The sequence below is a fragment of the Canis aureus genome, chromosome 9 (genome assembly GCF_053574225.1).
Source record: "Canis aureus isolate CA01 chromosome 9, VMU_Caureus_v.1.0, whole genome shotgun sequence".
Classification (NCBI taxonomy): Eukaryota; Metazoa; Chordata; class Mammalia; order Carnivora; family Canidae; genus Canis; species Canis aureus.
Genome location: NC_135619.1, coordinates 51,673,498 through 51,698,413, shown reverse-complemented (window position 1 = coordinate 51,698,413; position 24,916 = coordinate 51,673,498). Strand labels below are relative to the sequence as shown.

The window sequence follows — 24,916 nt, the reverse complement described above, 5'->3', positions numbered from 1 at the left end:
CTCACAAAATCTCGAGATATAATAAACTGGTTGCTGTTTTAGGTACTGTTCCCCAAAAAAATAATTTCACGTTATTAAGTGCCTAAAGCATTAAGAGAACATGAAATAGAGGGACTAAACAGCATCTTAGCCACTTTTCCTAGTTAGAAGACAAGAGTTAAGGGACGCCTGGGTGGCTCAGCAGTTTAGTGCCTGCCGTCGGCCCGGGGGGGGGGGGGGGGGGGGGGGGGGGGGGTGATCCTGGAGCCCTGGGATGGAGTCCCAAGTCCGGCTCCCTGCGTGGAGCCTGCTTCTCCCTCTGCCTGTGTCTCTGCCTCTCTCTCTCTCTCTCTCTCTCTCTCTCTCTCTGTCTCTCATGAATAAATACATAAAATCTTAAAAAAAAAAAAAAAGAGAAGAGTTAATATAAGAATGTAGAATGATTTGATCACCTAAATCCCTGAGTTTAGAGCAAAACCCAGAGATGCAAATTCTCCATCTGCAATCCTGAAGATCCAGGCGGCTCCTAATACCAAACCTTGTTTCGCTGAACAGCGCCCTCTTCTGGCTAAGGGCCCTTTCTCCAGCCAGCTACTTCCCTACTTACTGCTTTTAAAGAGATGTGTAAAATAAAAAAAATTAAAAAAAAAGAGATGTGTAGAATCGAGGTCCACCAGTCTTTCATGAACCAAGGGCTGAGTGCCAGGCCCTGGAGATACCACCTGAATCAGACATGGGCTTCCCCATCCTTATGGAGCTGATGCTCATTTGAACTTCCTGACAACTCTGAGAGTGTGGGGCAAAGTTCAGAACTCCCACTTGACAGATAAGATTTTTTTTTTTAAGATTTTATTTATTTATTCATGAGAGACACAGAGAGAGAGAGAGAGAGAGAGAGGCAGAGAGAGAAGCAGGCTCCACGCTGGGAGCCCAACATGGGACTCGATCCCAGGTCTCCAGGATCACACCCCAGGCTGGAGGCAGCGCTAAACCTCTGGGCCACCGGGGCTGCCCTTGATGGATAAGATCTTAACTGAGTCAGGATCGGCAGATAGAACTTTACTACGTTATCAAAATATTTATTTTATTTATTTATTTGACAGAGAGAGAGCACGAGCAGGGGGAGCAGCAGGCAGAGGGCAGGGGGAGAAGCAGGCTCCCCATGGAGCAAGGAGCTCGATGCAGGACTCAATTCCACAACCCTGGGATCATGACCTGAACTGAAGGTGGATGCTTAGCTGACTGAGCCACCAGGGCACCCCCATTATTGATAATTTGGGACTCGTTTTTAGGGCACAAGGAAACAAAAAAACCTCCCACTGAACATGAGATTGGGCCCAAATTCCTCACTCTCTGTAACCACACCCTGCCTCCTCGCCCTCTACTTCTTAACTTTCAGTTCCCTCCTGCTTGGGAAATCTCCTCATGGTCCCCCGAACCAAGGGCCCCCACCTGTCTATCTCTGTGGCCTCAAGTGCCTTGTCTTGCCACTTCAGCACTGCAGTGATTGCTCCAAAGCCAGTCTCAATTCTCCCTCTTTCCAAAGAGCCTCTGGCCCCCCCTGAACATCTTACCCTCCAGCATCCCTGCTACTGTAATATACATGTGGTAAGATATCCAGGCAGGAACTTTAATGTACATCCTGTCTAAGGGCATGGTCTTTGGATGGATCAGACCAACCTAGAGTTCAAATCCCAGATCTGCCACCTACTAGGCTGTGATGTCAAGAAAGTGACATCACCTTCTCAACTCTGACTTCCCCCTGGGGGCACAACATGGGTAGTAACTCCTATCTCACAAGGCTTTTCTGAAACTTAAAGAGTATGTTTCAAGCACTTGGTATATAGTAAACACTTCATATTTTGTATAAGTCCTTTAACATGTCCTATCTGGTCACCTGCTTTATTTCTTTTTTAAATATTTTATTTATTTATTCATGAGAGATACAGAGAGAGAGGCAGAGACATATGCAGAAGGAGAAGCAGGCTCCATGCAGGAAGCCCGATGTGGGACTCGATTCCAGGACCCCGGGATCATGACCTGAGCTGAAGGCAGATGATCAACCACTGAGCCATCCAGGCATTCCTTGTCACCTGCTTTAAAAGCAATCTCGCCCTCGAGGCATCTCCTACAGCCTTGGGCATGGTAGAGAGATATAACCTGGGCACTGCGGGGAGAAAAGGGCTGATACAAAAGGCCTGATGTTGAAGGCCCATGATATTTTCACAAATCCAAGGAAATGTTCTAATTTCTTTTAAAAATCAGAAGAAAAAGATTAACACACTGAAAAATTATAATATATTATATATGTTAACATATTTATCTTTATACCAATACAATCATAAAATACAATTTTCAATTAATTTTTATAGAGGAAGGAGCCCACAGAGACCAAAAGCACCTAGGGCCCATGAAGTCTTTATGCAGCCCATATGAAGAAAGGCCTCTGCTAAAAAAATAAAAAAAGAAAAAGAAAAAGAAAAAGAAAAAGAAAGGCCTCTGCTAATTTAAAAAAAAAAAAAAGGAGAAAGGGAGTGGGGGAGCAAACAGTAATGAGAGAAGAAAGTCAGTCACTAGCTAAGTGTTAGGGTCCCTCCTAGCCCTAACATCCTTCAGTTCAGGGAATTCCTTTTGCCTCAGTATGGCAGGATCCTTTACAGAGAGCAATTTTTTTTTTAAGATTGAGTTATTTTAGAGAGAGAGAGAGTGCGCAGGCACGAGCAGGAGGAGGAGAAGAGGTAGAGGGAGAGACAATCTCCAGCAGACTCTGGGCTGGGTGCCGAGTCCAACTGGATCCCATGACCCTGAGATCAGGACCTGAGCTGAAACCAAGAGTCAGTCGCACCACCCAGGCGCCCCCAGGGTGCATTAACAGTACATTTCCTATTGCTTTCAGAATCTGTGTGCCATCTGCTTTTAGCAGAAGATCTTGTCCCCCAAGAACTTGGTGTGACTTAGAAATTCCAGTAGGCGCCCTTGATCTACTTGGTCAAGGACTGCCATGCCCGGCAGTGGCCGACAGAGGGCAGAGAGACTCAACATTCAGCCTGGGCATCACAGAGGCCCCCGGAATAGAAAGCCTCGCTGTTCAACAACTGGGGCCTGATCTGGTTGCTTGTTAGAGATGCAGAATCTTGGACCCGAGCCTAGGGAGGATCCTAGACCCCCATGATCACAATTCACATGTGAGGAAGATCCCCAGGTAATTGATATACAACATAACTTAAAGAAGCACTGATTTTAAAGGACATCTGGGTGGCTCAGGGGTTGAGCATCTGCGTTGGGCTCAGGGCAATCCTGGGATCCTGGAATCAAGCCCCACAATGGGATCCCATGGGGAGCCTGCTTCTCCCTCTGCCTATATCTCTGCTTCTCTCTCATGAATGAATGAATGAATGAATGAATGAATAAATAAATAAATAAATAAATAAAATTTTTTTTAAAAAACACTGATTTTTTTTAAAAGATTTTATTTAGTCATGAGAGAGAGGCAGAGACATAGGCAGAAAGAGAAGCAGGCTCCACGCAGGGAGCCGGATGTGGGATTCAATCCCAGGACTTCAGGATCATGCCCTGGGCTGAAGGCAGACGCTCAATCACTGAGCCACCCAGGGATCCCCAAGAAGCACTGATTTTAAGTCTCTAGTCTGAGAAAGAGAAGCCCACTTCCTCCAGGGAAAGGAGGATGGGAGAGGAACTGGCTAAAAGCATCCCTTCCAGTCCCCACATCTCCTGTTCCTTCAGCCAATCAGCCAGCATCAATCAAGAGGGGACTGAAGCCACAGGATGGGTGTAAAAGCATTTTACAGGTCACAAAGCATTGGGTTGCTTCTTCCATTTTGATAAATACTTATTGAGGCCCTACTATGTCCTGGGCATCAGGGATACGATAGTGAGCAAAAAAAAGACCCTCGTGGAGCTTTCAGCCTGGTGGGGATGCTACGGGAGAATCATCACACACATAACTGCAAACCTTGATGTTGCTATCATTGTTGTGGGTACCGAGGGCCAGGAGACAGTCACCAGAGGGAAGGGAGCTGGTTTATACCAAACGGTCAGGGAAGGCCTCTCTGAGGAAGTGAGCTTTTAAGCTTGCACTCTGATGCTGCCTAAAAGTTAGCCAGGCAGAGAGGAGGAGCTCCCGGCAGAGGGGAAGAGAATGTACAAAGGTCACACGACAGAGGGGAGCATCGCACTCAAGGAACTGAAAGAAGACTGGCAAGGAGTGAAGCAATGTGGGGCTCCAAGAGAGGCAGAAAGCAGCCTGGGAGGCGACTGGAGTGGAGGGTAGAGGCTCTGCATCCCCCCCCCTCCTTCTCCTTCCCCCCAGAGTGACTGGTGCACAGCCCTGCTACCAACATCCATGTGGACATCTCAGCCCTGCCCACAGAGTCCCATTCTCCCTGACAGCCCACTCTCTCCTCTTCTAACCCTTCCTCACCCTCCTCTCCACCAGCCACTCCTCTGCTACTCATCGACCTCTACCTTCCCCTCTCTAACATGTTCACCATTTACCATTTAAACCTGCCTGAGATCCCCCCTCCAACCATTCCAGGCAACCAGACCTCGATTTCGGGACAACTTCTTCCCCAGAAGAAACGACAATCCATACATCAAAAACCACAAGTTTACTGAGGGCTCCACGTATGGAGGGATCCTCAAGTGCTGTGCCAGCCACCACTTCACACATTTTTTCCAGCCGGTCCTGACAACTGTCTTAACTACATAACTACTATCATTTCAGTTTTATAGTTGAGGAAATTGAAGTGTCAAAAAGGTAAATAATTTTTACAGTTACACAGCTGTAAATTGGTTGAGCCAATACTACCTTCCCATTTGTCACTGGGCACTCTACTATGTGACCCTGTCTGTACTGACCAAGCAGCTGCAATTCAAAAGCCTTAAGAAGGAGGGCACCCTTGGCCCGCCCCAAAAGTACACACACAAAAAAATTAGCCGTGAAGATATTTGCAGCCTTGTCTACAATAGCAAAAAAGTATGGAACCACCTGAAGGTTATATTTCAACAATGCAGAATTGGTTAAATTGCGGGACACTTATAACTAGACTCCTATGTAACTAGCTATTAAATTTGATCAGGTAGAAAAGTATGTTCATGGGACACCTGAGTGGCTCAGCGGTTGGGGGTCTGCCTTCGGCCCAGGGCGTGATCCTGGGGTCCCAGGATGGAGTCCCGTATTGGGCTCCCTGCATGGAGTCTGCTTCTCCTTCTGCCTGTGTCTCCGCCTCTTTCCGTGTGTCTCTCATGAATTATCTTTAAAAAAAAAAAAAAAAAGGGATCCCTGGGTGGAGCAGCGGTTTGGCGCCTGCCTTTGGCCCAGGGCGCGATCCTGGAGACCCGGGATCGAGTCCCATGTCGGGCTCCCGGTGCATGGAGCCTGCTTCTCCCTCTGCCTATATCTCTGCCTCTCTCTCTCTCTCTCTCTCTCTCTGTGACTGTCATAAATAAATTAAAAAAAAAGAAAGAAAGAAAAAGAAAAATATGTTCATGATCTACAGTATAGAAAAAGCAGATTACAAAACATTATTACAGCGTGACCCTATTTCCATAAAAACCACAGCATAGAAACTAGAGAGTATAAAACTAAAGTGTACAGGAAAGGTAGAATAAAAAGTAATGACAGTCATTATCTCTGTGATGAGACTACAAGTGATTTTTTATTTTTTATTTTGATTGTCTGATTTTTCAAAGCTTTCACCATGAGCATTTTTTCTTTTGGAGAGAGAGGAAAAGGAAAAAGAAAAAATCAGAAGGTATTTGAACCTTCTCATTTATTATCTTTAAAAAAAAAAAAACAAACAAACCACTCTGCTGGGAACATTTAAAAAAAAAAATCTTTTCTTCTTACAAAAGCAATGGGCGCTTGCCAAAAATAAAAAATCAGAAAGTACAAACAGGCAAAAAGAACAAAAACATATTCCCTCTTCCCCGCAGACAACCAATACTAGCACCTTTGTGACTCTGCATAGGTCCTGTTTTTTTACAGACAATTTCTTTGAATTCTGCTCGAGACGCTAGTCACTGGGGCCCACCCTGTTGCCATCACGAGCCATATGAGGCTGGAAGGGGACTTACAGATTCCTGTGTGATCCCCAAACAGCCCGTAAGGCAGATTGTCCAGGTCCCAGATTGTGTCTGAGATCCCGGAATAGTGACTCCCTTAGTATAGACCCTGCCACTGGGGAGCACACAGCTTCTTGTGGGTCACAGGGCAAGAGCCATCAAGTGTGAGGACCACAAGAGTGATTCCCAGCGTGTTTGGGATTGCAACACCCTATCATTGTTGGATTTTGCAACCCTCCTTCCCCCTCTTCGAAAAGAACTCAAAGGACTACAAGCAACATTTGCATCTCCCACTTAGTACTTTTCCACACATGCAGCTGAAGGGAAGTAAGGTTAATTTGGCTTTAAGACTATCATCACCCCTCTTCCCCCCACTCCCCCACCCCTTGGAGAAGAGCCGGCACCTGTCCCAGGTGTCCTCAGACAGGTTTGGGAATGGCAGCTTCCAGGAGCTGTGCCAACAGGTTCTGCTGTGAAGGAGGCCACACCAGTCCTGGAAGTCCGGGTCACAGGGCAGGATGTCCCTGGGCCATTCACACACACACACACACACACACACACACACTCCACAACAACAGGTTTCCAAGGCCCACCCTGCCCACACCCTCTCTTACTAAAGTCACTTCTCCTGGGAAGGAGGTAGAAAGGCCTAGAGCTGGCATCTAGCCCCACTGCGTCCACACCCTCAGTGCACCCTTGGGCAGAAAATGTTCCTAGAGCTTGTGTGCAAGTAAAACCATTCTTCAGAGCCTGTGATATCCAGTCATGGCCCAGACCCAGGGCCTCCCCTCCACCCTGAGCTCCACGGTTGAGATGATCTCATCGCCATTCGATATGCTCACTCATTCTTGAAACTTCAAAGATTTTGGAGACCCTGTTCTCCTTTATATATGGCTCTTCTCATCAATAATAACCATCGCTTCTGTTTCTTAAGCTCCTTATATGACGGGTATTTTACCAGCGTGCAATTGGACAGCATTTTAATCTAGATACAACTATCCTCATTTCACAGATGAGAAAACCGGGGCTCCAAGAAGTAAAGTGATTTGCCCAAAGTCACGCAACTGCTGACAGGGACAAGAGTCAACTCAGGCCTGCCTGACCCTAAAGTGCATGCACTGTCCTGGAAGGCTGGGACAGAAAGGAATCGAGAGATCCTATCATGTTCCCCATCCCATTTACAAGGCACCTGAGCTGGAAAATTAATTTACAAACTGTTACATAGCACTTAGCACTTATGTGCCAGGCACTTTGCAAATATCAACTCAATTTATCCTCATCATATTGCTAAGAAGCTAGGTACTTATTTTTACAGATGAGAAAGTGACACACAGAGAGGGGAGTAAACTTGTCTGAGGCTACACAGCAGGTGGCGCAATCTGGATATAAACCTGGATCCAGAGCTTCTGCTGCCTGTCTGAACCCAGGAGTAGGGACCTCCCTCCTAATCCTTCATCCCTTGACCTTTCCACAGTGTCACCCTCCTCTGTGTCTGAGAGTCCACTCCAAACTTCCTCATCCCTCTCTGGGTGGCGGTGGTGTTCTCTTGTGAAATTGTTTGGTGGAACCACTTATTGTGCAAGGCTATATTTGATTAGGTCACTACCTAGATTCCCCCAAAGAACTAAGTTCTGGAAGGTTTGTCGAAGCGAAGGCTTAGAGTTTGCTTTTGCATAGATTAATCGGTTAATATATCAGTTAATCAGCAAGAGCTTGTTGAGAGCACTTTCTGTCCCCAGCCCTGTGCTGGGCACTACGGAGTCTATGAACATGAAGCCACAGAAAACGTGGCTCCCACCCACAGGGAAACAACGCTAATGATAGATAAGGGTGCCTTCTGTGTGTGGGTCTGTGTACAGCTGTATTTAGAAGATATACAGAACGGGAGAGTCAGAAAAGCTGTTATGAAAGAGGTAGAACTTGACATAGGGGCTGAAAAGGGGACAGGGTTTGGATAGTAGGAAGGAAAAATACAGTCCAGGCAAGAGAAACAACAGAAGTCTCTTCTGCATCCCAATTGACCAGATCCTCAGAAATACACTAGAAAGCGAAACGGCTGGGATTGGGGCACCTGGGTGGCTCAGTGGTTGAATGTCTGCCTTTGGCTCAGTTATGATCCCAGCTGTCCTGGGATCGAGTCCCGCATCAGGCTCGCTGCAGGAAGGCTGCTTCTCCCTCTGCCTGTGTCTCTGCCTCTGTGTGTGTGTGTGTGTGTGTCTCATGAATAAATAAATATTTTTAAAAAGCAAGGGCTGGGATTATTTTTCTTCTGCCAAATTTTGCTCTTTGTATCAGAGCGAACAGAGTACTTCCTCTACTGCACCACTACGCTGCTGCTTCTGCACTGGAGAAGGGCGCTGTGCCTCCCGTGTCCACCGGGGGGAGAGCCTCTGCTTCTACCGCTTTGGCCCAGACTCCTCCAATCAGCCGGTTGGGGTGACTGAGGCCAGCCGTGGGCACCAGCCTTCTCAGTCTGAGCTGCCTTCTGGCTCAGTCTAGACATCAGGGAAGAAATAGAATGTAGGATGTAAGAGAAGTTGGTTGAGACATGAGGGGAAGAGAGACAGAGACGTTCGAGAGGCATTCCCCCTCCAGAATCTAACCTCCAAGCCCCATGAAAAGACCCTCCGATGAGCAGAAAAGGGTTCCCACGGGTTCAGGCTACGCATCTTCTGCTGTTCGTTTTGGCTGAGAAAAGCTTAATTAACGCAAGGCTTGGGTAACTATGCTAGTCTAAGATGGTTTCAGGACAGCCACCTCGGGCTCCCTAGACAAGAAGCCATTCCAGCTACCTTAGGAGGAATGCTTGTGGCTTTGGAAGCACACACCTCCTGGCCAGCGCCACAGGCCCTGCTGTGGGGCTGTGGGCTGTGTGGAGCAGCAGGTGTGCCCCTGGCCTCCTTCAGGAGGCCTGCAGTCAGCATTTATTTTTATTTTTATTTTTTTTAAGATTTTACTTATTCATGAGAGAGAGAGAGAGAGGCAGAGACACAGGCAGAGAGAGAAGCAGGCTCCATGCAGGGACTTGATCCTGGGTCTCCAGGATCAGGCCCTGGGCGGAAGGCAGGCACCAAACGGCTGAGCCACCCAGGGATCCCCTGCAATCAGTATTTAGCTTTACTGCACACACCCCCTCATCTGAGCCAGGCAGCAGGGTCCCCAAGACACAAGAGCACAAGAGGTTAGAGGTGAGGCAGAAAGAACTCTAGTTTGAAGCCAGAAATCCTCTTTATGTCCCTAAGTGCACTAGCTGTGCAAGTTTGGATGGATGAACCAACATCTCTGAACCTTTGTTTTCCCATTTGTGAGATTAAAAAAAAGGGGGGGGGCAGGATTAGGGGGAAATGTCTGACGTGCGTTCCAGCTCTGCTATTCTGGAAAACACACAGTTCTCTGGCCAAGGAAACTGAGGAATTGGAGGAGGGGGGTGAGGGGGGCGCAGGCGAGCCGCTCAAGGGTCAGCCCCAGACGCCAGTTCCGAGGCCCGAGGCCCCAGCCGCGGCCTCTGCAGCACTGCCTGCCCCACCCCCGGCCCCACGGCCCACGGCCCACGGCCGGGCACACACCCACGGCTCGCTCCCTCCCTCCCTCCCTCCCTCGGAGATTTCTGGAATCTCGTTGGATTCCTCCCAGGAATGCTTATTGCCCTTTACATCTGCAAATCGCTTTACATCAGCAACCCTGCTGCGCGATTATTAATCATCGCAATATTCTTCCTTCCGCCTGTAAGAGGAATTGCGGGGATCCGGATTTATGAAGGTGAAATCCGGAGGGAATGTGCCCGGGATTCATTCAATAATCAGTTGACGGAGTTCATTAAGCGCCTCCCAGGAGCAAGGCTCCAAGAGCCAAGAGCCGCACAAATGCGCCTACTGTGCACGCGGCTCAGGACTGCCGGGGCCCCCAGAGCTCCTCTGACCTCCCCGTCAGGTCAGGGACAGGGGACAGGGGGTGGGTCGGAGGGGACGGACGACCCCACACACCCTCGCCGGCCTCGCTGACACTGCGCGGGCGTTACGCTCCCTGCACCCACGCCCACAGCTCAGTTTACCAGGCCGGGCACGGGAAGGACCTTCCCAAGGTCACTCCTCCCCCAAGGGACAACACTGATCCCAGCTCCTCCGGCCCCAAAGCTCTCCGCTGCGCCACAGGCGAGAAGATGTCAGCTTCGAGCCCATAAACATAAAACAGACTTAGGCGAGAGAGGGCTGTTTCCAGGACTTCCGGCGCCGGGCGAGGACTTGGTGCTGCGAGCTCACCCACCCGGGGCGGACGACACAGCCCTCGGTCTTCGTGAGCGGCCTCCCGAGTCCAGGAGCGCGGGGGACCTCCGAGCGCGTCCCATCGGCCACGCCCTCTCTAGGGGTCCCTAACGCCCTCGTCCCCCCCCCCACACCTGGGGTCTGCGCGCGGGAGAGGCGGGGGCGGGGGGGCGGGGGGCGCGTGACGCGGGGCCGCAGCCAGCACCCCGCGGGGGCGTGGTCGGGAACCGGGGGCGCGGCGAGGCGGGAGGCCGGCTCCCAGCCTCCTCCCCGGGCGACTCGCCGGCTGCGCCAAATATGGGCAGAACGGAAGCGGCGGCTGACGTCACGGCGCCGGGTGGGGGCCGCGCTGCGGGGCCTGTGACGGGAGGCGCTGACGGCGCCCGACGTGTCACCATGGAAACCAAACAGTAAATAGAGGACTCGCGAGCTCCTGGCAGCGCCTGACCCTGCCCGCGACCTGGCCTGGAGCGGACGGCCGGAAGCTGGGAAGGGCCAGGAGAGACCTGGGTCTGGCCGAGGGGGCGGGGGGGCGGCTGCGGGGAGCCGGCTCTCCCTCTGCCCCGGAGCCAGCAGGGGCCGGTCTGGAATAGGAAGGAGCCCTCCTGGATGGAAGCAAAGAAGCCTTCCTGTCCTTTCTGGAAGGGCTCCCATCGGCCTGCAGGGTTGCTGGGGAGCTTGGTTTCGCTTTGTCTGGTCTCACCAGCGGCTAAGAATTCAGGGATTGGAGCCGCATGACCCCGGCTCACATTCCAGCGCGGCCACCCTAGTTGGATGATCCTGAGCAGATCACCATCCTTCTGTGCGTCGGATTATTTTTGTAAGATTCATAGCAGGACTTACCTGCTAGGGTTGTTTTCACGAGTTAATACAAATAGGAGCGTGTGTCCGTGTGTGTTTGGAAGAGTCTAGCACATGGTGAGCCAAATCAGTGCTAGCTATTTTTATTCCTGAGCAGCAAAACAGTAGCTCATCGAGTATTAGGCAACTGCTAAATCATAGTGTTGTAATGTTTTGTCTTCTCGATTCGTTTTTCAGTTTTACAGTAAGTCACTGTAAAGGAATTTTCCATCCTAAAGTTAATATTAAAGTTTAGGAGGAAAAAAAAATAAAGTTTAGGAAAGTGTTTCCTGTGTCAACTGAGATGTGCATTTCCCAAATAAAAACATCACTCGTCTCAGTTTGCATCGCTTTACAGTATTAAGTGTCAAACACAAAAACTCCACACGGTCATATATAATAACAGAACCGAAGGAACTCCTGTTCAGTTTCTCAGTCTTTCCAATCATTGTTGCCCCCATTTTTTTCAGACCTCTTTAAACGCACTACTGGGATGCCTGGGCTGCTCAGTGGTTCAGCATCTGCCTTTGACTCAGGTGGTGATCCCAGGTCCTGGGATCAAGTCCCGCTTCAGGCTCCCCTCAGGGAGCCTGCTTCTCCCTCTATGTCTCTGGCTCTCTCTGTGTCTCTCATGAATAAATAAATAAAATCTTTAAAAAATAAAAATAAAAAATAAACACAGTACCGTGTAGTACCATAACGCTGGAGACGGGCCTGGCACCCAAAACAATCTCAAATGACTCTGAACCATCACAGACTTACTCTTAAAGTGAAGGCATATACCTAAGTCCATGTGTTGGGGACCAACTCTTAGTATAACTGGGAGTTTACTTCCATGTAGAATACAAGGTGTTAAAGGATAAGTAATTTTTAAAATGAAGCTTACCTATGCATTATGAAAACTCAACAGCCCTCCCAGCAACTGTTCAAACAAAAGACTTTTTTCAGGAAGGAGTATTTCGTCATATCTAAAATTGGCAGTTTGTGGCATTAATAAAGCAAACCAACTTTATTTGGATTTTTTATTACTTTTAAATTCTTGGGATCCCTGGGTGGTGTAGCGGTTTGGCGCCTGCCTTTGGCCCAGGGTGTGATCCTGGAGACCCGGGATCGAATCCCATGTCGGGCTCCAGGTGCATGGAACCTGCTTCTCCCTCTGCCTATGTCTCTGCCTCTCTCTCTCTCTCTCTCTCTCTCTCTGTGACTATCATAAATAAATAAAAATTTTTTATTTTTTTTTTATTTTTTTTTTTTAAGATTTATTTATTTATTCATGATAGACATAGAGAGAGAGAAAGAGGCAGAGACACAGGAGGAGGGAGAAGCAGGCTCCATGCACCGGGAGCCTGACGTGGGATTCGATCCCGGGTCTCCAGGATCGCGCTCTGGGCCAAAGGCAGGCGCCAAACCGCTGCGCCACCCAGGGATCCCTAAATAAAAATTTTTTAAAAATTTAAAAAAATAAATAAATTCTCAGCAGATAATGTGACCCTTTATGGAAGACAGACCCTTGGATGACCCTAGTAATTCCTATCTCCTGGTGTCCATGCCTTTGTGGAATTCCCTTCCCTTGAGTATAGGTGGAACCTAAGACTTAGGTCTCAGCAATAGAATATAGCAAAGGTGATGGGATGTTACTCCTATGATATGTAATATGCAATGTTTATATATCTATTTCTACGTAATGGAGATCTATCTGTCTATCTTACCAGCACACACTAGTAGGTTCTCCTCACAAGCTTCACGAAGTGAGTGGCCATATTGAGGAAGCAGCCTCCATGACCTGACAGTGGCCTCTGGCCAACAGCCAGCAGAAAGTCAGGCCTTAGGTATACAATCATGAGGAAATAAAGTCTGTGACAACCAGAATGAGCTCAGAAGCAGACTCTTCCCCATTCAAGCATCCGGCTGAAAACTCAGCTCAGCGCACGGAGCTAAACCACTGAGTCCACAGAAACTGAGAGAAGACACGCGTGTTGTTTCAAGCTGCTAAGTATGTGATAATCTGCCGTAAGAAGTAGAATCCTGGGATCCCTGGGTGGCTCAGTGGTTTGGTGCCTGCTCGGCCCCGAGTGTGATCCTGGAGTCCTGGGATCGAGTCCCACATCGGGCTCCCTGCATGGAGCCTGTTCCTCCTCTGCCTGTGTCTCTGCCTCTCTCTCTCTCTCTCTCACACACACACACACACACACACGAATAAATAAATAAAATCTTAAAAAAAAAAAAAAAAAGAAGTAGAACCCTAATCCGCCTGCTTTGCCTGCACCTAGTACAGTCGGCTCCCACCTGGCCACTCCTGGTGTAGCAATGTAGCACTACATACACTTCTCAGGCCTTCCACCCTGAGTGATGGGCCAGGAATAGGCCCTTGCAGGGCATCTTCACAGGAGTCATTGATGTCAGAGTTTTAAACCTGGAAGGGGGGATCCCTGGGTGGCGCAGCGGTTTGGCGCCTGCCTTTGGCCCAGGGCGCGATCCTGGAGACCCGGGATCAAATCCCACGTCGGGCTCCCGGTGCATGGAGCCTACTTCTCCCTCTGCCTGTGTCTCTGCCTCTCTCTCTCTCTGACTATCATAAATAAATAAAAAATTTTTTTAAAAAAAGGTAACTGTTTAAAATAAATAAATAAATAAATAAATAAACCTGGAAGGGGAGCTCTTTGAGATTTTTGAGACCCCCTCCTGTTGTGGTAGTCTCAGAGGGGTTCTGAGTCTCACCCTCGATCACATAAGTACATTTTTAGGAGCAGATTTTAACATTCTAGCAAAACAGTGAAGCACTTCAGACCTTATAGTCACAAAGAGCTGATTTCAAATCTCAGATCTGCTGCTTACAACTGTGTGACCTTGGTCGATGTAATCTTTCCTAGATCACTTTCCTCATCTGTAAAATGAAGATCCTAATACTATCTGCCCCATAGGGTTATGGTAAGGTCTAAATGGGAGCCTCCATTCAATAAAGTAAAATCATTACTGTGTGCCCAGTATGTGCCAGTTACCAGAGGTAAAATAAGTGAAGCAAGACGGTCCCTGATTTAGCATGGCCTGAGAAATGCATAGCATGGCTTGGCACAAAGCAAGCATACGTAAAGTGTTAGCCATTATTAATATTATACCCTAGGGCCCCAGGTTCTGTCCCCCACATGCCTCCAGACAAACACTATAACCTCACATATAGAACCTCTAGTGTATAATTCCAACTGCCCACACCCCCCACTCTGGATGTTCCACAGGCATGGGAAACTCCACGTGTCCAACATAGACCTTATCTTCTTATTCCCCCTTCTTCCTATATTCACAGTATTACAGCCTCCTTGCGTGTCAAGCCCAGTGAACCTGAGAGTGACTTGGTTCCTCTCCCTCTCTCACCTCCTACATCCACTCAATCACCAAGCCCCAACAGTCCTACCCCTCAATTACCTCTTGTTCCTTCCTCTCTATTCCCACCACCACTGCCTCACTTCAGCCTACACACAACTGAAGCAAGTAAATACTCGGCTTTTCATGATCTGGCCACAGTTACCTCTCCTTGACCTATCTCCAGCCCTCTCCACTTTGATGCTGCAATATTAATGTCAATGAAATCAAATGTACTTATATGATACTCTGTAATTTACATCCTCCTTCCTCTCCTCCTCCCCCTTCCACTCACATTGTATAGTTCAGCAAAAGCAAATGTGCTGTTTTATGGACCTCTGCCTTTACAGTGCTATCCCTCTGCCTCCTGGAATCCCTAAACCTGCCACTAGCTGGTCTAGCAAACTCCATCCATCCTCAATGCCCAGCTCAGAGGTCACTTGCTCAGAAACTCCCCCATATAGGGTTTATCATTCACTCTTCCGTGCAACAATTGCGCCTAATGTTTTCATTGTTACAGGGTATTATGATGTATGCATTTACATGTCTTTCTCCCTTCCTAGACCATGAACTCTTTGAGTACCGGACTGTGTCATGCTCACATCTGAAACCAGCACCTGATAAAAAATAGACACTTGGCAACCTTTTATTGAATTAAATGAAGCCCATGCTAGCTCCAGAAGATAAATGTTTTCTTCCCTGAGCCCCATCTCTCATAATTACAGAGATAATAAATAATAGCTAACACATCTACACTGTGACAAGCACCGAGTACATAACTTTTTTAATGCTTGCAACAACCCCAAGAGATAGGTACAATTATCCCCTCTTTTACTGATGAAAAAACTAAGGTGCAGAAAGGCAAAGTAACTTACCCAAGGTCAAGGAGCCAGGATTCAAAGCTGTGTCTATGCTCTGAACCACTCTTCTATGTTGGATCCAAATCTAGATTAATTTGTCATCATCTTGATAATTATAGCTGTGATGAGAGTCTCATAATTGATCAAAAAGCCTGAAAATCGATCACCATTTCTGTAGATCTAACCACAAATTGTTCCCCAAAGTGAACTTGGCAGCAGGCAGGGCCTCTACCATCCACCCTTATGAGGGAGGCGCTGCCGTTTGCTCCTCACCCTTTAACAAGTCCTCCTTCCTAGGGGCCTGTTCCTAATGTAACCATCAATCAAACCCCTCTGGGTTCTTATCCTAATCAGCTGATTGAACCAAACCTAAGCGCCTTGTCAGTGTGAGCTGAAAGTAAAAAGGGCTTATTAATTAAGAAGAGCTGATGGCCATCAGGCCTGGCAGCTTCTCTGGGACAATGGCCAAGAGCCCTTTCTGCCCTTGGGCAAAGGAAAGGCAACTCAGTTTTAGTCCTTGAGTGAGTGTGTAAAAGCCACTGAAATGAATTGCTTTGAACTAAACCAGTTTATGAATTGCTTTCTCCTGCGTGCAAAGAAAGTGGAAATCTATCCAGCCAGCTCCCTTCAGGGACTTTGAACTCATTCGTCAGGATTCAGTACACTTCACTCCCAACTGCTTTTCTTCAGGTCTGGGCATATGCTTGGTAACCAATGATTATGATAATGACATTGATATCAGCAATGACAGTAATAACAGCTAACCCTTATTCTTCTATTCTAATGCAGATTAAATTGTAGGCTTTGTAATTTAGCTTACCAACTGCTAGGCACTGAAGAACTCAAATGGATTTGTGTGATGGTCTAAAACTTCATAGGAACATGAGTGAAAAACACAGGTTTGTTTGTTTCTTTGAAGATGATTATACCTATATTTACCTATACATCCATTCTTCATTTGATGTTGAAACACATTTCTCAATTTGTAGTTAGTCTGGAAGTGTCACTGACCTGCAGCACGCTTGTATTTTTGGTACCTCTTAAAATTTCTTCCCACGCTAGCTACTTCCTCACTTTAATATTATACAACCCAGGATTTTAAAAAATCCTTAATAAGGGATTAAAACAAAACAAAACAAAACCCAAAGGACATGCTCTTCTACCCAGAGAGAAGTCTGTGAAATACACACCTCCTCTTTTAAATTCGACTTATCTCCTTTTAGATATTTTTGTAATTTTCAGCCGCCTTCACTTACGAATCCATCTTCATCCACTTAACAAGCATCTGAGTGCCTAATAGATACTGGAGATATGAAAGTGATCAAGACAGGGCAACCTGGGTGGCTCAGTGGTTTAGCACCGCCTTCAGCCCAGGTGTGGTCCTGGAGACCCTGGATCCAGTCCCATGTCAGGCTCCCTGCATGGAGCCTACTTCTCCCTCTGCCTGTGTCCCTGCCTCTCTCTCTCTCTCTCTCTCTCTCTGTTTCTCATAAATAAATAAAATATTTTTAAAAAACGATAGCAATTGATTTACTTTCATTGACACATGGAAAGTTGTTGTTGATACGAAATGACTATCATTAGAACGAATTGCTAAATGTTACCCTTTAATTTTAATATTTGCACATGATGCAGGGATGCGCAAAGACAATACAGAATCTATAATTCACTATTATATAAAGATAAGTATTTTTTTTCTCCTTCCCTTTGTCCATCTAAAATTAATATGGAGCTAGAAGCACAATGGCAGCGTATTCATTGGAATTGAATGGGCAGAGGTAATCAGAGGAGGCAAGTAGATGAATTCCAGGAGACAACGAAAGAAGTGGGGCCTGTGTTTGAAACCAGACATAAAAGATGTGAAATCCCCATTGCTTAATATCATAAAAGGGTCTGGAATAGGAGAATTATTTTTTTTTAATTTTTATTTATTTATGATAGTCACAGAGAGAGAGAGGCAGAGACATAGGCAGAGGGAGAAGCAGGCTCCATGCACCGAGAGCCCGATGTGGGATTCGATCCCGGGTCTCCAGGATCGCGCCCTGGGCCAAAGGCAGGCGCTAAACTGCTGCGCCACCCAGGGATCCCTATTTTTTAATTAAGTAGGCTCCACACCCCATGTAGGGCTCAAACTCACAGCTCTGACATTTGAGAGTCACATGCTCTACCAACTAAACCAGCCAGGCGCCCTTGGAATAGGAGAATTTAGAGAATATGTGTGGAATTTATTTCTGCTCATGGAAATAGAGCAAAATGTATTCTTTTAGTTACCAGGTAAATATTTGTTGACCTGTATTATATGCCAGACACTGAGACAGGCCTGGAGATCCACTGATGAGCTAAAGTAGAAATGTTCCCTGTAAGGAAATGACCCCTCCCATCTTTATTCCCATCCCTATTATATGTGTATCTTTTGGGGTAGTTGTTTTGTTAAGACCAACAGGGGGTCATACCTTGTGGGTAGAGATTAGTCTTTCCCAAAGTCATATCTTGTGGGTAAAGATCAGTCTTTCCTAAAAGGAAGTCAGCATTCCTAGTGTACACCATCCATAGGAGTTGTTAAATCCTGACTCAGAAAAGGGAGATGTGGAAAGAGCCCTTTGGCTTCTTCTCTTGATCCCATGAGAATAGTCCACAGGGAGCTTGGTGTGATGTCAACTCTATGGAGCACACTCTGGCCTCTGAGAAGCCTGTTAAAAGGATTCCCTGTGTGCAAGTACCTCTCCCTGGACCTGCACTGTGGTCTTGTTGATGGAGCAGCCTGGTCTCCACTGGGTTATGGTGACTAGAGAAAGGGTCCGGGCATAGGCTAAGGCTGTCAAAGGGAAAGCAATGTCCTTTCTCTATAGTCAGCACAGGATTGACAGGGGCCATTAGCCAGGTCCTGGGAGCAGTTCAGTGTCCAGGGCTGAAGTCCAGCCACAATTCTCCACTTCCATGGGTTATTATCCCTGTACCCTGTAAGGGGAGCCAGCTGGCTTCCTTACAGGGTATCTCACCTTGTTATTTCAGATCTGGGTGTTAGTTTCAGTAATTTTCTAATTAGTCTCGGCCATATTTAAGGCTACAGAGGGGTGCCTGAGGTTGTTCAGTTGGTTGAGCATCTGACTCTTGATTTTGGCTCAGGCCATGATCTCGGGGTCATGAAATCAGGCCCCACACCCCCACACCCCACTCCGCTCCGGCTCATGGAGCCTGCTTTAGATTTTCTTTCTCCCAGCCCCTACCCGCACTCACTCTCTAAAAATAATAATAATAATAATAAAATAAAGGCTACAGAAAATTTACCCTCTGAACAGCAAACAGGGAGTCTAAAGCCACTCCCATTACTGTAAGACGACGGGCAAGAGTAATATGCAAGTGGTATGGCATATATCTATCAGTGCTCTTAAGAGCCTAAAGTAAGTTGGTTTCAAATGTCAATTATGTGTCGCCTAGGTAGATCAGAGGTGAAAATATCAACCTCAACGGAGCTGTCATTTTCAATTAAAACTTTCAACTTGACTGAGTGTGACACCCCATAACCACCCAGTGATTTTCATTATCACCAAAGCATTGAGAGGCTAGCACTGAAGCACCTCTTCCACTAGGCAGGTGTGGAAGCATGGTCTCTGGCTTTCAAGCATGGGGCCAGCATGGTATCTGAGAGCAGCGGGGAGAAAGGCTCCTCTCTTCATGATTTGTGCATGTGCGTGTAAGGGACCCATTACTAGAGGTGCCCCAGACAAAGGTCATGTTCTTCTTTAAGATGATAAAGGTTCTAAGTTACAGCTCATGTTGACTTCTCCATAATGAGCTATTATGTAACTTTTTATTGACCGAAAGATCAACCATTATTTGTACTGTTGGAGAGATCTCTTTCCAATTCCCAGAGCCAGTTTTCTCTTCCCTCAGTGTAAACTAAACAGCAGGTATATGATCAAGAAATGTCAGAAATTGGAAGGCATTTATCATTAAGGGATAGGACAAAAGCTCTCCCTTTCTTATGAGAATAAAAATAGTCCAAGGAAGTGTATGTTCAAATGGAGGCCTGAGAAACTTTTCTTTTTTTAAACCAAGTATTCAGAGACAGCTTGGCCTTAGGGATAGGGGAAGGAATGAGGAAGTTAAGACTCAAATCTCACTAGTGCAACATTGAGAAAGTCATTCATTCTAACCATTCTTCAATTTGCTCACTCTGAAGGTAGGAGCAAACCCTCACATAATCTTGTGGGAATAGGAAGCTAAAGTGGTTTGTACAAAACTTAAATTTTGTTTGTTGGGCAGCCCGGGTGGCTCAGCAGTTTAGTGCTGCCTTCATCCCAGGGCGTGATCCTGGAGTCCCAGGATGGAGTCCCATGTCGGGCTTCCTGCATGGAGCCTGCTTCTTCCTCTGCCTATGTCTCTGCCTCTCTCTGTGATTCTCATGAATAAATAAATAAATAAAATCTTTAAAAAATAATAAATTTTGTTTGCTAAAAGTATCCCATTAAGTTCAAGGCATTTCAACTGAACATAAGCACAACTAAATTTAAATATCTCCCCCTTTGACTTGCAAAACAGAGAAGCAGGCAGACATGTTCCCACAGAGCTATTGCACAGCCAACTCCCACCCCAGAGTCTGCTAGAGAATCTTAGCTCGGCCGTGTGAACACATGTATTTGTCAAATATTCCAACATCAGCTCTAGAGTTTCCTTCTCCTTTTTGATAAGGGATCAAACAAAGGGGCGTGTCCCCCTCCAGGAGCTACCCTTCTGGACGAACTGGTCTCCAATCCCTTTCAGAATCTTACAAAACTTCCCAATCCCTTTCAGAATCTTACAAAACTTCCCGAATGAAGAGCACAAGGTTGGTCGCATTCAACTTAAATGCTTTTATTGACAATGTCTTTGAACAATAAGCAAACAATGCTTAAATTTTTCATTCAAATTCACTTTCCACATGTCAAAAGACCTCAAGGTAGAAAAAAATAAAATAAAAATATAAATATCTGAGAATCCATCTTAATAAATAAATTAAAAACACAATAAAACGTTTTCATGGAAAACTGTTAATGTCAGAACATTCAGACCACCTCAACAATGCATGATCAGTAACGTTACAATGAACATTGATGTTGAAGAAAAAACTACAGTACATGGATAGAGCTATTTATTTCTATCTACTAGAAAATAAAGTCATATCTTTTCTTAGTTTAATATTGGTCATTGCTAATCAGAACACACTATTGCCGGGAACACAGTAGTTATTGTTAAAATCAGCTGCACTAGATACAATTCGAAAATATCCAGCACCAGGTTAATTCCAATAATGAACCCAATAGATTAGTTAATGCTATGAGAAGACTAAAGAGAAAGAGATAAGAGACACAGACCCAGGCCTGGCTCAACATGCTACTAACTACCAGCTCTCAGATGTGTCACTGGGAACAATACACACTCCATGCGTTTTGCTACATCTCCGGAAGAGGTAAGGACTTGAGGCCGCGCGTGGATGCTTTCAAGTCCTTGAGGCCCACCGCCTGGTGTGTTTCGCGCACAGATAAGGTCCTCCCTAGGTCTACGGGAACCCTCGAGGGAAGACGTGTTTCTCCTCTCTGTAATGCACCAACTTGGGCAGTAGCACCCTAGGGTGCCTGCCGCCTCCCCTCCCTGCCTGCTCACAGGGCCAGCAGCGTGGGTGAGCTGAGCGAGTCAGAGGAGGGTTCGTTGCTGCTGCTGCCCTTGCGATGAGCGGCCGCACAGCTGGGGAAGGAGTCAGCCTCAGGGTAGGTGAAGACGAAGGAAGACGTGTAGGTAGTGCAGCTAGGAGTACAGGTGACTACGGGGGTGCACAGAGGCTCGGGCTCTGTGGCCATGGGCCCCATCCCCAGGGAGCCACCATGCAGGGGCTCCCAGTCTGCTGCATAGAAGGAACCAGACAGGTCCATGTCTGGCACGGAGCGGGCGGTCTCCGAGCCGCTGGGCCTGGATGATGCTGGAAACAGGAAGTCATCAAAGGGCTCGGCCTTCAGCTCCATGCTGCCGATGCTCTTGACGGGCTCCACGGAGGGCTTGGGCTCAGGATCATTGAGGAGGGGCAGGGTGAAAGCCTCCTCGGACTCCGGGGTGGCAGCTTCGGGCAGGCCCCCGCTCAGATCTAGGGAAGCCACGGACATCTCTTCGGGGAAGCCCAGGTCATCAGGGATCTTGCAGGCAGGTCGGTGAGCTGCCAGGATGAACTCTAGTTTCTCCTTCTCCTTCAGCAGGTTGGCAATCTCGGTCTGCAGAGCAGACTTCTCGTCTTCTAGTTGGTCTGTCTCCTGTATCCAGAGGGACAGAGCAAAGCATAAGACGCGGGCCTACTCAAGGGCCCTGCTCCCGGATACCCAGTCTCCAACTTTCCCCCTAAGTTTGAAAAAGGAGTGACCCACAGGGTCTACCTACCGCTTGGAGCGTGTCAGTCAGCTCCCTCCTGCGGTTCCGGCACTTGGCTGCAGCCATCTTATTCCTTTCCCTTCGGATTCTCCTTTTCTCTTCTTCTTCTGGGGACAGCTAGAAAAACAATTTCCAAAAAAGGCCAACAGTCAGTAACAAGGTCTGCCATCAGCTGGGTTCAGCCACCCCGGGGTGAAACTGGTCCCTGCAGCTTCCCAGCTTCCTGGCACCCCTGCGAGGAAGCCATTTCTAACCTGCACTTGCGGGCTGGGTGTGACTTGCATTTAAAATAAGATCCTTAGCAAGAGAACAAAGAAGAGCCCGGTCTAAAAGCTGGAGAAGGAGCCTATGAGGGAAGAAATACTACCAGAGTATTTCTTGGGGTAGGACTATCAGAGTCCGGCGTGGGACGGAAATGGCTTGGAGCCAGGGTTCCTCGTGGAGGACAGATAGGTGGTGACTCCATCAGTGGCTTCGCCCTGCCCACGGTGCTCCCCAGCTCCACCAATGCCAACCCACGCCCCCTACTGAGAGAAGGTGCTGGAAGAACCGCTCACCTGTTCCACCTTGCCCCTCCGGCCAATGCTCTGAGCTCTGCCTCCCGTCATGGTCTTCACAACGCCAGCCCTGGAGTAAGCCCCAGCCGAGGGGGTGGGGACTCCATACGGGTGGGGGGCTCTGGTCTGGGACGGGGCCACGGAGGAGACCAGGGTGGGCTGCACCAGCCACTGCAGGTCCGGGCTGGTGGAGATGGCAGTCACCGTCGGGATGAAGTTGGCACTGGAGACGGCCAGATCGGTGCAGAAGTCCTAGAACGGAACAGAGGGGGGAAAGCTGACGTGAGGGAGCAGGTTCCGGACACAGGTGCGGCGGGCCGGGCGTCCAGTGCCGCATGCAGCGGGGGAGAGCGGAGGAGAAGCACGCCCCGGACTGCTCGGGGCTTCTGATGTGCCCCTCGTCCTGGAGGCAGGGGGCTCTCCGTGTCCTCCCAGGGAGCCCGCGACGCAGCGCGTTTCTCCTCCACCCCGCTGCTGCGTCCCCGTTACCCCTCCGGCATCACTCGCCTGAAAGGGGGTTTGTTATAAATATCCCTGACGTCTGCGCTGACGCAGGCGCCGCTCCGGAGTCTCCTGAATGAACTCGCTTTTTATCAATGAAACTGCCTTACACACCCGCCGGCTTCACCCTCCTCCCCCGCCCCTCCTCCCGGCTCCGGGCTGCGCGGGGAGGGGTGGGGGCGGGGGGATTGCCGCTTCCCGTCGCCTCCCGGAGGAGCCAGGCGCTAGTTCGCGAGTCTCGGCCTGGGACACGCTGCGCCCCGGGTAATGCCAGGGAGCGCGGCCCGAGGGCGGCCCCAGCCGGGCCTGCCGCGGGAGAGGGGGGCCGATCCTCGCTAGGACAGCGCGCGTGCGCCCCACCGAGTCCGGGGGTCCCGCGGTGGGGCAGCTTCCCCCCCGACTCGCCTTCCCGAGCGTCCCGCCCCGGAGTCTCCGCCCTGGGGTCGGACCCTGCCCCGGGCCCCGCGGCGGCGCGAAGCCAGCCTCACCTGCGCATTGACGGGAGAGCCCATGCTGGAGAAGGAGTCGGCCGGTGAGTGGTAGTAGGAGAGGGTGTCCCCGGCCGGGGACGCGCTGCTGCAGCGGGAGGAGGACGCCTCGTAGTCGGCGTTGAAACCAGAGAACATCATGGTCGCGGTGAGTCTGGGCCGGGGCGAGGGGCTGAGGGGCGGAGACAGGCCGGAGCTGTGGGGCAGAGCTGGGTGGGAGCGCGGTCACTGCTCGCTCGCTGCGCCGCGGCCGCCGGCTCCGTCTCGGCTTCTCGGCTGCTCGCTGCAGATGCGGTTGGAGTACGAGGCGCCGCAGCACCGCATTTATAGCAGCATTCTATGAATGAGCCCCCACCCACGTCATGGGCGCAACCATCGCGGCGCCAGGGGGGTGGCCGGCCGACCTGCGCACGCCTTCGGCCTCCTTGCCGCCGCCGCCGCCCCCGCCGCCCCCCACTGCCCGTCTTAATGTGGTCCCTTATCTCCTGAGCGATCAGCAATTTGGGTCTTCGGGGTCCCGTGGAGCCCCCGAGACGAGGGACTCCGGGGACGGCTCCCCCCACGACCGCAGGGAACGGCCGTGGAAACCTGCTGACGCAGATGTCCTAATATGGACATCCTGTGTAAGGGGGGACGGATTGACGGGAACTGCTCGCCGGCTGCAGCCAACACCGAGGGTGCAGCGCGGGGGGAGGCGGGGGCCGCGGCCGGGGGAGGGGAGGCGGGAAAGGAGAAGAACGCGAGCGAACATTCGCACCTGGTTCAATGCGGACCCTTGTTCCCCGGGCGGGGTGGGGGGATGGGCCGGGAGCGCCTTTTTACCAGTATACGGCGCCCCGGAAATGTGCTGGGGCTCAGGTATGGGAGAAACAGGTACGCAGCCCGAGGGCTTAAGCCTCAGCCCCAGAAGGAATGCGCCGCCTCCACCCCCGCCCCCGGCCATTCCGGATTCTACCCTGATTCAGTGCACCCCGTGAAAGCAGACCCTCAAGCCCCCAGTCCGCAGCAGTACTAGGGCTGTTACTGCATTTGGAAGCAGAAAAGTCGGGAAATCCGAAATAAGGGAATACGTACGCTAACCTACTTTATCTACGATGTTGGGTATTTTAATTTTAATTGTTTTGGTTTTTTATTTTTAGGGAAAAAAGCGCATTTTTTTTTCTCGGCCATACTTAGGGACATTAGCGATACCGTCAAATCTGAGACGCTAGCCAGTGAATATTGGGCAGAGCCTCCATGCAAGGATATCTGATGGGTTCGTTTGCCTAGTTCTGAGCTGGGGCCCGGGGAGTGGGATGCGATTCCGGGGGTGCTATGTGGACAAGGTGGTCAGTTGAGGGTACTGGGTGGAGAGAGTTCCCCGGGGAAGCGCAAATCCGAGCTGGGAAGTTAGACGAGGCTCGGTTCCCCCAGGAAGCTGGGCTTACTGGCTGCCCACAGCGGGTGATTTTCCAGCGCAGACTTGCGGGGGGGGGGGACCGGGGGCGCTGGAAGGACTGTAGCCAGCAGCTCCCAGGAGGGAGACCTCGGCCGCTGTGGGACCTCAGGCGCGGCTCTGTGGCCTGGAAAACCGGGTTGGGGCGGTCGGGGGC

The 24,916-nt window shown here is 49.4% G+C and overlaps 1 protein-coding gene and 1 long non-coding RNA gene across 2 annotated transcripts in view; both read right to left on the bottom strand.

Annotated features, from left to right (window-relative positions):
- Positions 1–10,583, bottom strand: part of LOC144320920 (uncharacterized) — a 29,279-nt gene extending 18,696 nt beyond the window's left edge. The window contains exon 1 of the long non-coding RNA XR_013386533.1: positions 10,327–10,583. This is a non-coding gene — a long non-coding RNA (uncharacterized LOC144320920). The remainder of the gene's footprint in view (positions 1–10,326) is intronic.
- A 9,632-nt stretch (positions 10,584–20,215) lies between these two features.
- On the bottom strand, positions 20,216–23,636 carry FOS (Fos proto-oncogene, AP-1 transcription factor subunit). The gene is made up of 4 exons (XM_077910007.1): positions 23,325–23,636; positions 22,336–22,587; positions 21,788–21,895; positions 20,216–21,663 (listed from the first exon to the last, which is right to left on the bottom strand). Exons 1-4 carry the CDS (start codon positions 23,463–23,465, stop codon positions 21,022–21,024), a joined length of 1,143 nt encoding a protein of 380 aa, XP_077766133.1. The 5' UTR covers positions 23,466–23,636; the 3' UTR covers positions 20,216–21,021.
- Between the last annotated feature and the right edge of the window lie 1,280 nt (positions 23,637–24,916).

Excerpts from the sequence above, each read along its gene's own strand:
- FOS (XM_077910007.1), bottom strand. The coding sequence starts at position 23,465 with ATGATGTTCTCTGGTTTCAACGCCGACTACGAGGCGTCCTCCTCCCGC. Across the intron at positions 22,588-23,324 it reads GCTCTCCCGTCAATGCGCAG|GACTTCTGCACCGATCTGGC; the intron begins GTGAGGCTGGCT and ends GTTCCGTTCTAG. Across the intron at positions 21,896-22,335 it reads GGAGGGGCAAGGTGGAACAG|CTGTCCCCAGAAGAAGAAGA; the intron begins GTGAGCGGTTCT and ends TTGTTTTTCTAG.